At 37.1% G+C, this 15411-nt stretch overlaps 1 protein-coding gene across 3 annotated transcripts in view; it reads left to right on the forward strand.

Moving 5' to 3' along the window:
- Window positions 1-15411, forward strand: part of CLHC1 (clathrin heavy chain linker domain containing 1) — a 213134-nt gene that overhangs the window by 42056 nt on the left and 155667 nt on the right. Inside the window, exons 11-12 of one of the 3 annotated variants that reach the window (XM_067705043.1) lie at window positions 861-1040; window positions 2395-5884. In XM_067705043.1, coding sequence (XP_067561144.1) covers window positions 861-1040; window positions 2395-2591 — 377 coding nt within the window. In that variant the 3' untranslated portion in view covers window positions 2592-5884. Of the gene's footprint in view, window positions 1-860; window positions 1041-2394; window positions 5885-15411 lie in introns of those variants that run through there. The other 2 variants (XM_067705045.1, XM_067705044.1) reach the window with 2 other exon arrangements.

The following is a 15411-nucleotide window of genomic DNA, read 5'->3' on the forward strand; positions in this document are numbered from 1 at the left end:
TGTATTACCTTTTGGAGTGCAGGTATGTTTACACGTAGTTCTTGAAATGCTTTCAAAAATTATTCTGAAAATTACCTCTGTTGTGGCCCAAGAATATTTTTACTTAAAAAAATTTAGTAAGTTAACACAAAGTTTATAAATTTAAGAATATAAATCATGATTGTAGCTTTAGATTATCTGAATGGTTAACTAGTAGACTAAACCATATGAAATTGCTTTTTTTTTTGAAGTAAAAAATGGTCAAGTGTAGGCAACTTCATATGGCTCAACCTCTAGCTACTTGAACTAGCTAACAGCTTCTTAAAATCTTCATATTTGGGTTTCTAAATACTTGGTATTTTTAGGAAAAATTGCTGAGCCCCTTTTCTGTGCAAGGCACAGCAAGAAAGATATACTCAGTAGAAGTTGGCCCCCAAATGAGCAACAAGATGTAGACAAAAATAACGTAGTATTAGATGGGAGCTTAGAAATTGTGGAGATACTAATTCTAGCACTTTAAGATGCAAAAACTGAGGTCCAAAAGATTAAGTGACTGATTGAGCTATGATTAGAATTCAGGATTCTTGATTGTCAACCTGGTCCTTTTTTTATACCACATTTCTTTCCAAGACTGTTCTCTGATAAATTTTTTTTCCTGGTACTATGTTTAGGTAGTTTTCCTTTGTTTTCTGCGATGCTGAGTATGATTTTTTTTTTTTTTCTTTTTTGGATTGGAGATGGTAATGTTGAATTCATTGAGGGCTTTGGAAGGATTGGAAAAAGAAGAGTTGATTGGCAAATATAGACATTAGCTAGTCCCAGTTTCTAGTTGATGTATCATATTAGGATGTTGAGACACAGTTTTTCATTTTTGCTTTCAGATGACCTGCTGCAGCTAATAAAGTTATGTCCCCACACTGAATTAATTCAGTGTCTCACTAAAGAATGGAATGGGAAACCACCATATTTATCTTTTGGTCTTGCTGTACTTCACCTGTTCTCTGTAGATATGAAAAAAGTTGGCATTAAGCTACTTCAAGAAATAAATAAAGATGGGAAAGGTAAGTGAAGTAAAATTTTGTAGTGAAAGAAATAGTAGTGGGTTATTTAGGGAAAGGTTCAAGATTATTATGTTTGAGTTAACTCTATCTTCCTAAGAGTTTATTCTTGGCAAGAGTTAACTTTAGGTGTTTATAAATGTAAAGATTACCATGTTAATAATAATCTGTTGGCAGTAGTATGTATTTGTTGAGAGAATTAGAATGAAGAGAGACTCTTTCTGAAGCTTGAGGGTAACATCATAATAATTATAATAGCTATGACTACTGTAAACTCTTTATATATATTAACATGTGTATATTTAATAATTTATATATATTTTTAAAAATGTTATTTAGATAAACTTTATGTTTTTTATTCCTAAACCAAATATATATGAAAATATTATTTACATATATTATTTACTCTGAACCTCACTCTGGAGTGGGATCAGGAATAACTAATTAGATCTCACTTTTTTCTTTCCTTTTTCTAATTTAATATAGAAACTTGAGCAGACAGATTGATTTTAAATTATCATATGGGGCCAAAGAGAGAATAGTAAATTACATGAAAACATAGTTGGGAAGATAATTTAGAAATTATCATTACAGATATCAACTAAAATATTTTATTTGATAGAAAAATAGTAATCATGGTAGAAATAAAATGATAGTGATTACAATAACCTGAATAGAGATCCTCTTTCATCAAGTATTATAAGTAATGCAGGTAGTAGATAAACGAGTTCCATAAATAGTTCCAAAGAGGGTCACTATAATTGATTTTCAAAAGTAAATAATATCATTAGTTTTCTTTAATAAACAAAATCCTTCTTTTATTTCCTTTAGAAAAATATTTGTTAAAGCAGGCCCATCATTAAGAGGTCTCTGTCTAGAGATAGGATGGAGGTTTTGCCAAAGTTTTTTAAACCCTTAGGTTAGCACTATAGGGCATTTATAAAAGTGTTTGAAGGATCATGAAAACTTGACCATCAGATTTGTTTGATAGTTCCTAGTGGTACCTTACAGACTGTGAATAAGGCTGAGCCCACATTCTTCACTTTCTGAGCTCCCTTCCTTTCAGCCTTCAGCATCTGCTGACCTTACCAAGAAGGAGATGAGTGGAGGAATAGGTAATGTGAGAAATGGTGGAGAGTTGAATTGAGGCATGAAAAGGTTAATGAAAAAGGAGGAGGAGAAGGAACTAACACTTCAGTACTTACTATGAGCTCGACTAGGCACTCCACGTTACACTTAAAGGAATCAGGTCTAATAGTAATGGAGTTGAAATGATATCTCTTTATTTTTGAAGAATTGCTAAGTATGGATTATCAAATAAGTGCTATATTATAATATTGTATTTTTATTTCCTCAGATGCAGTTGAACATCTTATGATAAATGATCCATTTTGCTCCCTAGAAGAGTGGCAAGAATTAGCAAATATATGTTTACAGAATGGCTTTGGCAAATTATCTAATGACATCATGTCTGTTCTTCGATCTCAGGCTGGGGTTACAGAAATTTCTGAAGAGGATGATAAAGTCAACTTGATGCAGCATGTTTTTTGGTAGTTCTACATCTTAACCAGTTGAGGGAGCCTGTACAACATTTTATATATATCAGTTAGGCAAACTGATTTTGGTATAACTAACTTATAAATAAATCTGGAGTATGAAGTTCTCAGAAATATATCATGCTTCTTTATGATGACGTTTAGATTTGTCCTTGAAATATTTACACCATTGCTTCCTTTTTTTATATGGTCATTTTGTATATTGAATCTTTCTAAAATTCCTATGTACTTTATTTTTTCTTTTTTAAAATTTTTATTTTTTATTTAATTTTAATTTTATTTTGGAGTATAGTTGATTTACAACATTATGTTTCAGATGTACAGCAAAGTGATTCAGTTATGCACATATTGGATTGGCCAAAAAGTTCATTCGGTTTTAAGTAAAAATAAAAGGCATTTTTCATTTTCGTCAAGAACTTTGTTGAACAATGTATTCATTAACTGAATGAACTTTTTGGCCAACCCAATACACATATCCATTCTTTTCCCATATAGGTTATTACAGAATATTGAGTAGAGTTCCCTGTACTATATAGTATGTTCTTGTTGATTATCTATTTTATTTTATTTTATTTATTTTATTTATTTATTTTTGGCTGCACTGGGTCTTTGTTACTGCCTGTGGGGTTTCTCTCGTTGTGGCGAGTGGGGGTTACTCTTCATTGCGGTGCGCGGGCTTCTTACTGCGGTGGCTTCTCCTGTTGTGGAGCACGGGCTCTAGGCACGCGGGCTTCAGTAGTTGCAGCACGCAGGCTCAGTAGTTGTGTTTCACGGGCTCTAGAGCACAGGCTCAGTAGTTGTGGTGCACTGGCTTAGTTGCTCCGCGGCATGTGGGATCTTCCCGGGCCAGGGATTGAACCCGTGTCCCCTGCATTGGCAGGCAGATTCTTAACCACTGCGCTACCAGGGAAGCCCCTGGTTATCTATTTTATATATAATAGTGTGTATATGCTACTCCTAATTTATCCCTCCTGTATATTGAATCTTGATAAAATCTAAGAATGTAAGTGTATAAATCTCAGTTTAGGCATTTCTATCTAAGTGCATAAGTTAATGTCTAAATATATTCCTTTCTGGTGATCTAATTTAATAGCAAGAACTGAGGAAGGTGTGAGTAGTATCTGTCAGACTGATTTCCCAAATATCAAATGCTATAAGTCTGACTTGTAACAAGTAAGGCAGGATGCCATTTCAAGGTTTTCACTGGCAAAAACCTAGAGTATAGTAATTTTGTACTACTGACTCAAAGATGTGCTCCATGCTTTGGTATATATAAATGGCAAATGTTAAGCTTCTGCTATAAAACTTGGGAATTTCAGCATGTTCTTATCTAGAGAGAGAATAGCCAAATTTTGCAAAGAAGTAGTAGTTCTACATCTTAGACCCAGGATACCTGTAGGCATGGAATATGTCATACGAAGTGGTTTTAGATGATTTCAAGTGTCTGAGTAAGTATTTGATTGAAAACTCAGAGTTCTGTGTCATGGACAGGTGTGATATTCAAAATATTTAATGATCAGCATGGCATAGGCACCAATCAAACAACAGATACCCAACTAATCAGAACAGCTTTCAGCCCTTATGCCATACCAGAATGTCAGCCTTGATCATGGAACATGGTAAAAGTGAGCTGCTGTTAGATAGAATAAAAGAGCATAAGTTTTCCCCTCCTAATTTTAAACTGAATGTATATATGTTATTTTATAGTGGAAAGAATGTAAACTTGGAATCGGACAGCTTCATATTCAAGTTCAAATTCTTCTTCTTACTCTTTGTAAAATATGGGCAGTAATATCTCCCCAAAAGGTTTAGTGATATGTATGTGCAATATAAATATATTACATAGTGGAAGAACTTAATAGAAGATAACCCTTATTTCAATGTAATAGGTCCCAGAAACACATATTCCTCTACTTGGTTTATACTTCCCAAATCCCACATATCTATGCATTTGTACTTGTATAATTATCCCTCTTTGGAGTATTTGATATAACATACCTTATTGCCTATATTAAGCTATCTGTTTCCACTAATATTTGGGTTGCTGGGCTTATCTTACAAATCCAGAAGAATACTGGCTGAGTTCTCAATTTTTCTGTATCTTGCTAACCACAGTACTGGATAGCTATAATTCAGTTTTCTAAAATGTAATTTTTTTCTTTTAATGCTTACAACGAGCTTTATTTTATAAAGAAAATATCAAAGTCTTCAAGGGCCTGCGCACAGCTCCCACTGCAAGTGCACGTGGAAACAAGGTGCTCCGTCACACAGCTTTTGGTGATGTCCAGCTACAAACCATTCTTAGTGCCCACTGTTCTGAGCACTTAAAATGTAATATTTTTTAAAAGTAATACCTATGTACAATTTTAAAAGCAATTTAAATTGCAGTTTAGTTATAAAAGGCTTATAATAACTAATAATATTTTTATTTCTGACCTTCATATTAGCTATGATTTTTTTAAATTAATTAATTAGTTTAGTTTTTGGCTGCATTGGGTCTTCTTTTCTGCACATGGACTTTCTCTAGTTGCGGTGAGCGAGGGCTACTCTTCGTTGCGGTGCGCAGGCTTCTCATTGCAGTGGCTTCTCTTGTTGCAGAGCACGGGCTCTAGGCATGTGGGCTTCAGTAGCTGTGGCTCGTCAGCTCTAGAGCGCAGGCTCAGTAGTTGTGGCGCATGGACTTAGTTGCTCCGCAGCATGTGGGATCTTCCCAGACCAGGGATTGAACCTGTGTCCCCTGCATTGGCAGGCAGATTCTTAACCACTGCGCCACCAGGGAAGTCCTTAGCTATGATTTTTGAAAAGAAAATATGAAGGATGGAAAAAAGGAAGGGAAGGAGAGGGTATTTCAGCAGCACTGATTCTTTATGTACCAATGGCTTAACACCCTTTTTTCTTTGAGACTTGTATGATTGATAGAAAGCTACTATGTATCCGTTGACAGAACTTGGAAAAAAAATGTGTTCATGAAAGCCAAGAGAATGAATTAGGTACAGAAATCTGGAAAAAGCTTGAAACAGAAGCTGTTGTTGTTGTTACTGCTAATTTTGCTTTGGTTTTAAAATGTTTTTTCCTCCACTCATTATTCTTCTTCTTTGTTAGCAGTACCTTTGGCAGTTTACCCAAGGAAAGTGAAATTTGTCAAGTGAATCTAAAGTAAAATGCCTGGAGATGGAGTTGGGAGGAAGAGCAAGAATATAAAGTCAAGTGGGGGAAGGAGAAATAGTTGAGTTGTGAGCTGTACAGGGCTTGGAAGTTGTGAGAACCTCCCTATAAGCTGCACTGAAAGAGGTATAACATGAGCCTCGTGGCATAGGAGCCTGTGCTAGACCAGCTCTACCACGATCTATTTTTGTGTCCTTTTCCTCATGAATTTATTTTGGCTAGATAATTCCATTTGTCATTCACAACTCAAAAATTCAGTAGTTCCACAGATGATTTCCCAGTGCTTTTTCACCTTCTGCCTAACTTGTAAATACCAGGATTCAACACCAGCATCAGCAACATATTGTGGGGACTTCCCTCGCGGTCCCGTGGTTAAGACCCTGCGCTTCCCTGGTCAGGGAACTAAGATCCCACATGCTGCACAGTGCGGCCAAAACAAAAACAAACCCAGCATGTTCTGGATACCTGTTTTGTGTATGGTCTCTGCTATCAAGATTACAGCTTCAGTGGGAAGAGACAGAATATTGTAAAAATAACTAAAAATAATTCCTTAGTATTATCTAATATCCAGTCTGTATTCACATTTCACAAATTGCTTAAACATGCCTTTTTACAGTTGAGTTGTTCCAGTTAGGAGCTAAACAAGGTCCATGTATTCTCTTTGGTTGTTGTGTCTCTGCATATAGGGTATTCTTCCTCTCTTTTTCTCTCTCTTGCCATTGACTGACTGGACTGGCTTGGTTGTTACTGGGAATGTTCCACATTTTAGATTTGTCTGATTGCTTCCTTATGGTATTATTTAACTTGTTTTTCTTTTTCCCATATTTCCTGTAAATGGAAGCTAGCTGTAAAAACTTAACTAGATTTAGTTTCAACTATTTTGGCAAGGATCCTTCATAGGTGATGCTGAGTATTTCACATTTCATCATATTATCATGCACTAAATAGTTGTCTCATGTCATTGCTTTTTGAGATAACATCCAAAGTCCTTAACATGGCCTAACAAATTCTGCATAATCTGAATTCCAGCTGATCTCCAGACTCATCTCCTACCGTATTACACATTATTTTGAGCCAGACACTTGTATTTTTTCTGTTCCTCTTGTAAGGGGCTTGAAAATATGCTGTTTCTTTTACCTGGAAGGCTCATCCCTTTCTTTTTACCTAGTTAATAATTTCTTTTACTTCAGGCTTTAGCTTGGTTAAAAATTCCTCAGGGAAACCTTTTATTACTTCCTTAATTATGCTACATTTCTTTTTTCTAGGCTGTCCTTTATTGCTATTATCATGGTTACAGTCAGGGACAGTACTTTTTATTGATGGCAAGGACAGCACATTTTGAGGGTGTGGAAAATGGGGGAAGGTTACTCTGTTAGTTTTCTAGGGCTGCTGAAACAAAGTACCACAAACTGAATGGCTTAACCACACAAATTTGTCTCAGTTCTGGAGGCCAGAAGTCTGATATAAGGTGTTGGCAACGTTGGTTCCTTTGGAAGACTGTAAGGGAATAATTGGCTTCAGACCTTTGCCTCTCTCCTTGGCTTATAGGTGACCACCTTCTCTATATCTCTTATGTCATCTTCCCTCTGTGTGCTCTATATGTGTCCATATTTCCTCTTATATGTATGCCAGTCATATTGAATTAGGACCCACCCTAATGAACTCATTTTAACTCTAAAGACCCTATCTCCAAATAAGGTCACATCTTGAGGTACTGGGGATTAGGGCTGCAACTTATGAATTTTGGGAGGGCACATACAATTCAACCCATAACAGTTACCATTATATCACCAAAATCAAACACAGTATTGGGTACAAAGTAAGTTGCAATAAGCAGGTCAATGAATAAATACCAAGTTGGACCTGGAATCTTTCATATTTAATGCCAATCTTGTGAATTAGCTTTACTCTAGCTTTATTTTGTTGGTAAATTTTATTGATATATACATATACACAATAATAAATTCTGAAAATTGAACAAGTTATAACTGTGCAGCTCAATAATTTTTCACAAAGTCAACACATTTATGTAACCAACTCCCAGATGAAGAAATAACACCCCTGGAATCCTAGAAGCCCCCTTTCAGTCATTATTATCCCCCTCCCAGAGATAGCCACTATCCTGACTTCTCATACCTTAGATGAGTTTTGCCTGAGTTTGAATTTTAGATAAATGAAATCATAATGTATTTATTTTTGTGTGTTTGGTTCTTTATTATTTTTGTGGTATTCATCCATGTCATGTGCAGTTGTTTATTCTCATCACTATTTATTATTCCATTGTGTAAGTATACCACAGTTCTACCATAGATGGACATCTACGTTTCCAGCGTAGCACATACACATAGTGCTTTCATGAATATTTTTGTACATGTCTTGTTCATGAACATATATGTGCATTTCTGTTGGATTCCTGCTTTATTTTTTAGGTTGTATGTTGATGGGTATTAGGTCATACTAGTAGCTATAATTTTCAGGGTCAACACTGCATTAATGTTTGATTTATGACATTGTTCTCTGACAGCTGTAATGAAATAGCTATAATAGAAATTCGCCATTGGGTTAGAAATATCCAAAACTTGTCATATTTTTCTAAACCCATGGCTTTAAAATAGATTTTATTATTTTAAGCAGTTGTAGGTTCACAGCAATATTGAGCAGAACATACAGAGATTTCCCATATACCCCCTGTCCTCACATATGCATAGCGTCCCCTGTTATCAATACCCGCCCCGCTCCGAGTGGTGCATTTGTTACAATGAATGAGCCTACAGTGACACATCATTATCACGCAATGTCCATAGTTTACATTAGGCTTCACCCTTGGTGTTGTACATACTGTGGGTTTGGACAAATTTATAATGACATGTATCCACCATTATAGTATCATACACAATAGTTTCACTGCCGTAAAAGTCCTCTGTGTTTTACCTATTCATCTCCCATGGCTTTTTTTTTTTAATTTATTTGTTTATTTATTTACTTTTTGGCTGCATTGGGTCTTCGTTGCTGTGCGCGGGCTTTCTCTAGTTGCATTGAGCGGGGGCTACTCTTTGTTGTGGTGTGCTGGCTTCTCATTGCAGTGGCTTCTCTTGTTGTGGAGCACAGGCTCTAGGCTTGTGGGCTTCAGTAGTTGTGGCACGTGGTCTCAGTAGTTGTGGCTTGCAGGCTCTAGAACACAGGCTCAGTAGTTGTGGCACACGGGCTTAGTTGCTCCGCAGCATGTGGAATCTTCTCGGACCAGGGCTCGAACCCATGTCCCCTGCATTGGCAGGCGGATTCTTAAACACTGCACCACCAGGGAAGTCCCCCCCATGGCTTTTTTCATTTTTATACAAGGCACCTCTTTGCCTGCCATGTATGAAGAGAACAAATATTTTTAAAGTGTTCTCTCTGTGCCAGACACTGTGCTAGTACTATTAATATGTATTCTTATTAAATCCTCACAAAAATTTTGTGAACTAGATATTATTATCCCCATTTTCATAGGTGAAGAAAAGGGAATTCAGAAGGCAAAGTAACATGCCGAAGATCACATAGCAAGGACCATGATGAAGTAAGTTTCTCTGACTCAAATTAGGTGTTCTGTCTACCACAGCAACAGAAGGGAGGAAAATGTTTCTTTCAGAGTCTGAAAGATTTAATTGTACTAGTTACATTTTTGTTTAATTATTGTAGTCAAGCATTTATCGAAATGAATTTCCATTAATTTCATTCATTTGCAAAGGTTTAGAGATTTTCTGAAACAAATTTAATCAAAAAATTTTCTTAACATTTAAAACTTTTTCTAAATCCTGGATAATTAGAAAATACCCGTTATTTTCAATCACTTTTTTAACCTTAACAGATGAAAATGTTATTTTTCAGTTGCCTTTAATTCTGTTAGATTGCTAAAACATAAGTTAAAAGTCAGAGTACAGGCCTCATGATTTTTTTTAACTTTTCCCATTTTATTTATTTATTTATTTGTTTGTTTGTTTATTTATTTATTTATTTGCCACACCACGTGGCATGTAGGGATCTTAGTTCCCCAACCAGGGATTGAACCCATGCCCCCTGCAGTGGAAGCACAGAATCCTAACCACTGGACTGCCCACGGAATTCCCCTCAACTTTTCCCATTTTACAGAAGGCTCATAATTTCTTTCATTCCCTCTCAGAAAAAACAGCATTTTAACAAAGGTAAACCAATATAGCACCACTGAACCCATAGAAAGTTGTCAATTTGCTAGTAGTAGCAATTTGTTATGTTCTTGAATAAAAAAAAATTAGATACATAATAAAGATACTATTATTTAGCAATTTCTTTTTGCTTCTTTTTAATTGTCAGTTATCTACAGGTACCCTCCATACCTTGGGAATCTATGTCAGTCTCTCCTTGATATTCTTTTCTTAGCCTCCAAATAAAAGGTCACTCTCAAGTATCTATAAATGTCTGGTCCTACTGTAAATGAGTGAGATGGTTCACAGCCAGGCATAGGGGGATCTAGGGACTTCTTAAAAGGAACAATTGTGGTAGGTTCCAGCCAATTTTGTCGTGCAGGATTATGGACTTAGAATTACCCTATCAGAAGCTGGAAATGTAGATTTGACAAGAGCAATCCTGATTTTCAGAGTACTGTGTAGGCCACACAGAACACATATCTACAGACTACACTTGACCTATAGACCACCAATTTAAAACCTCTTTCCTAAACTCAGGAGGCCAGATTTAATTTCTTGTTTCCATTGACTTTAAATGAAGCTTTTTGAATGGTTAAAGGAAGTAAAATGCTACCATGTTTTCTGATTCAGAAAAAGCTGCTACAGAATGCCCAATTTACTGATGTCCTGGCAATAGAAGGCAGGATTCTTTAACCTACAAGTTACAGTTACTATAATATGTATCACTGGTCCAGAATGGAGGCCATTTTGATTTCTAACACAGAGGAACTTGGAAAGTAGCACAGATGTAATTTGTGTGTAGAAAGAGGAAAAGAAACATGCTTCTTAAGTAAATTTGACACCTTTTTCTCTCATGCTAAAGAATTAATCTATCAGTATTCTCCAACTCTATTACCATAAGGTTGGTAAAGAAGCAATATTATAGTTTTTAAAAATCAGTGCAAACTGTACCTTCAAGCTCTCATGTGTATTGACATCTTAAGGCCTCTGAGGAGGATCCACCTTTTTCATCCAAGGAACAGTTGCATGAGTTATATTCTGTTATGTTGTTTTCTTGGGTCAAATCATACAGTATGTACTATTATAAATAAGGCCAGCTTTAGATGGATTTGTGCTTAACACGAAGTGCATGTCACCCTTGAACTCTGGTTATATGCAGATGGAGATGTCTAATAATAAACTCCCATCAGGACTTCCCTGGTGGCACAGTGGTTAAGAATCTGCCTACCAATGCAGGGGACACAGGTTTGAGCCCTGGTCCGGGAAGATCCCACATGTCGCAGAGCAAATAAGCCCCTGTGCCACAACTACTGAGCCTGTGCTCTAGAGCCCGCAAGCCACAACTACTGAGCCTGCGTGCCACACTACTGAAGTCTGTGCGCCTAGAGCCGGTGCTCCGCAACAAGAGAAGCCCCCGCAATGAGAAGCCCGCGCACCGCAACGAAGAGTAACCAACACTCGCCGCAACTAGAGAAAGCCCGCACGTAGCAATGAAGACCCAACGCAGCCAAAAACAAAAAAACTCCCATCCATTTCCTCCTGAATTCTTTCCTCACCACACACACGCTCACACAGTTTGAAAACAGAGAATCAGTGTACATTTTGGAAGCAATGGGACTGAATTGTCAAAGATCCCTGCCAAGTTGCTTAAAGATCTAGGCGTTTATGGTTTAACGATCATGGGTTTTGAATTGCAGACCCTGACCAGAGAGCAAATAGTCTGCATGTAAAGTTTGCATGCAATCTTTGCCCAGCTTCTCTGGAGTGAGCACTTAAAATAATCATTTCCTGAACACAACATCCAGAAACAGGTTTGTGCTGATAATAGGATCAATAATGAGAGTGGGCAAAACGTTGACCAAGAGGCTCCAGTGACTAGAATTTAAATGAAAGCACATATATTACAAAGACCTTTCTTTGGTTAGGATTTACTAGAATATAGTACAAATTCGATTCAGTAGATGGCGATAGAGATGCCACTAAGACTTTCATCTCTTTCAGTGAATTGAATTGCTTTTATGGGGAAGACGTGATGCTGGTCTGGTTGTTGCTAGTCACTTTTTTTTTTTTACATATAATCTTATTTATTTATTTATTTTTGGCTGCATTGGGTCTTCGTTGCTGCGCGCGGGCTTCCTCTAGTTGCAGTGAGCTGGGGAGCTACTCTTTGTTGAGGTGTGCAGTCTTATTGTGGTGGCTTCTCTTGCTGCGGAGCATGGGGTCTAGGCGTGTGGGCTTCAGTAGTTGTGCTCACGGGCTCTAGAGTGCAGGCTCAGTAGTTGTGGCGCACGGACTTAGTTGCTTCACGGCATGTGGGATCTTCCCGAACAAAGGATCAAACCCGTGTCCCTTGCATTGTCAGGCGGATTCTTAACCACTGCGCCACCAGGGAAATCCCGCTAGTCACATTTTAAAATATAACATTCTGTTGGCAATCTTTGGTAATTTAAGGACCATTCTTTTTTTTTTCCCCCTAATTTTTTAATTGTGGTAAAATACATCTTAACCATTTTAAAGTGTCCAGTTCACTGGTATTAAATACGTTCATAATGTATTACCACCATCCATTTCCATAACTCTTTTCATCTTGTATATAAAATTGAAACTCTATACTTATTAAACAGTAACTTCCCTCTTTCCTCCCCACAGCCCCTGGCAACCACCATTCTACTTTCTGTCTATGATTTTTGAGTAAGTACCTCATATAAATGGAATGATACAGTATTTGTCTTTTTGTGACTGGCTTATTTCACTTAGCATAAAAATTGAACATGAAATTACTATATGGGGCTTCCCTGGTGGTGCAGTGGTTGAGAGTCCGCCTGCCGATGCAGGGGACACGGGTTCGTGCCCCGGTCCAGGAAGATCCCACATGCCGCGGAGTGGCTGGGCCCGTGAGCCATGGCCGCTGAGCCTGCACGTCCGGAGCCTGTGCTCCACAACGGGAGAGGCCACAACAGTGAGGGGCCTGCGTACCGCAAAAAAAAAAAAAAAAATTACTATATGACCCAGCAATTCCACTTTGGGGTATATACCAAAAAGAACTGGAAGCACAGTCTTGAAGAGATGCTTGTACACCCATGATCATAGCAGCATTATTCAAATAGCTAAAATGTGGAAGCAGGTATCCATTGACCAATGAATAAATAAGCAAAATATGGTATATGTGTACAATGGAATATTATTCAGCCTTAAAAAGGAAGAAAATTCTGACATATGCTACAACATGAATGAACCTTGAGGACATTATACTAAGTTAAATAAGCCAGTAGCAAAAAGACGTATACTGTATGATTTTATTTATACGAGGTACTTAGTAGTCAAAATCATAAAGACAGAAAGTAGAATGGTGGTTTCCAGGGGCTAGGGAGAGGGCAGAATGGGGAGTTATTGTTTAATAAGTATAGAGTTCCAGTTTTACAAGATGAAAGAGTTATAGTGATGGGTGGTAGTAATGGTAGCACATTATGAATGTATTTAATACCACTGAATTGGACACTTAAAAATGGTTAAGATGGTAAAGTTTGTTATGTGTATTTTACTACCAAAAAAAAAAAAAAGACCATGCTACTTTAATAGCTCTGTCCCCACCCATTTTGGTTGTTGACTAAATTACATCTTTAAACACTGTGTGCCCAAAACCATAAATAATAATTCTTTTAAATGCATTAGTCTCCTAAATGATGTAGAAGACAAAATTTAGGGTTACAAACCAAAGTCACAGGGACTTCCCTGGTGGGGCAGTGGTTAAGAATCCGCCTGCCAATGCAAGGAACATGGGCTCAATCCCTGGTCCAGGAAGATCCCACATGATGCGGAGCAACTAAGCCCATGCGCCACAACTACTGAGCCTGCACTCTAGAGCCTGCGAGCCACAACTACTGAAGCCCAAGCACCTAGAGCCCATGCTCCACAACAAGAGAAGCCACTGCAATGATAAGCTCACGCACTGCAACTAGAGAAAGCCCACATGCAGAAAAAAGACCCAATGCAGCCAAAAAAAAAAAACCAAAGTAACTAATACTAGCATTTTGACTAATAATTTAAAAAAATATACTAGTCTCTTAAATCATATAGATGACAAAAGGGGGAGTTACAAACGATCGTTACAATAATATGAACTTTTGTAGTTGCTTATGTGTTTACTTTATTGAGATCTTTATTTCTCCATATGGCTTTGAGTTACTGTCTAGTGTCTTGTCATTTCACCCTGCAGGACTCCTGGAGCACTGCTTTCAGAGAAGGTCTGGTGGTAACAAACTGTCCACTTTCATTTATCTGAGAATGTCTTAATTTTTCCCTCACTCTTGAAGGACAGTTTTGCTGGATCTAGGATTCTTGCTTGACATTTTTTTTTTTTTTTCTTTTAGCATTTTGAATAGCACTGCCTCTGGCCTCCAAAGCTTGTTTCTGATGAGAAATCTTCAATAATCTTACTGAAGATCCCTTATATATGATGAATCACTTCTCTCTTGCTGTTTTCAAGATACTCTTTTTGTTTTTGTCTTTTGAAAGTTTGATTATATTATGTCTCAGTGTGGGTTTCTTTGAGTTCATCTAGTTTGGAGTTCACTGAGATTCTTGGATATTTATTTCATGTCTTTCATCAAATCTGAGAAGTTTTCAGCCATTATTTCACCAAATATTCTCTCTCTCTTTTCCCTCTCTCTTCTTTTGGGACTCCCACATGTATATGGTGGTCCCCTTAATGGTGTCCTATAGGTCCCATAGGCTCTGGTTTTTTTCTTCTTCAGTTTTTTTTTCTTTCTGTTCCTCAGACTCAATATTTCCATTTTTCTATCTACTGCTGAAATCTGCCTTTGAATCCCTCTAGTGAATTTTTCATTTCAGTTATTGTACTTTTCAATTCCAGAATTTCTTTTTGGTTTATTTTTAGGTTTTCTATCTCTTTATTGATATTTTTATTTCATTCAGCCATCATTTTCTTGTCTTTATTCACCTCTCCCTTTAGTTCTTTGTGCAACTTTAAAACAGTTTTAAGTAAGTCTTTGTCTAGTAGATCTGAAATCAGTTCTGTTTCAGGGATAGTTTCTGTTGATTTTCTTTTTTTCCTTTGGATGGGCCATACTTTCCTATTTCTTTATATGCCTTGTGATTTTTTGTTGAAAACTGAACTTTTTTTTTTTTTTTTTTGTCTGTGCTGCATGGTTTGTAAGATATTAGTTCCCCAACCAGGGATTGAACCTGGGCCCTCAGCAATGAAAGCCTAGAGTCCTGACCACTGGACCACCAGGGAATTCCTGAAAACTGGACATTTGAATCTAATAATTTGGTAACTCTGGAAATCAGCTTCTTTCCCTTCCCCAGGGTTTTCTGTTTTTGTTTCTGTTTTCGTTTTTGTTTCTGTTTTGATTGTTGTAAGTTGTCTCTGTGCCAGGGATCTGCTTGAGGTGTAAACTTAACGTTTTCTCAGATCTTTTCTGAGCCTGTGCTTTCCTCTGAGTGTGCATGATGACTTTCTAATTTCTC

This window comes from Pseudorca crassidens, chromosome 14 (genome assembly GCF_039906515.1).
Source record: "Pseudorca crassidens isolate mPseCra1 chromosome 14, mPseCra1.hap1, whole genome shotgun sequence".
NCBI classification, from domain to species: Eukaryota; Metazoa; Chordata; class Mammalia; order Artiodactyla; family Delphinidae; genus Pseudorca; species Pseudorca crassidens.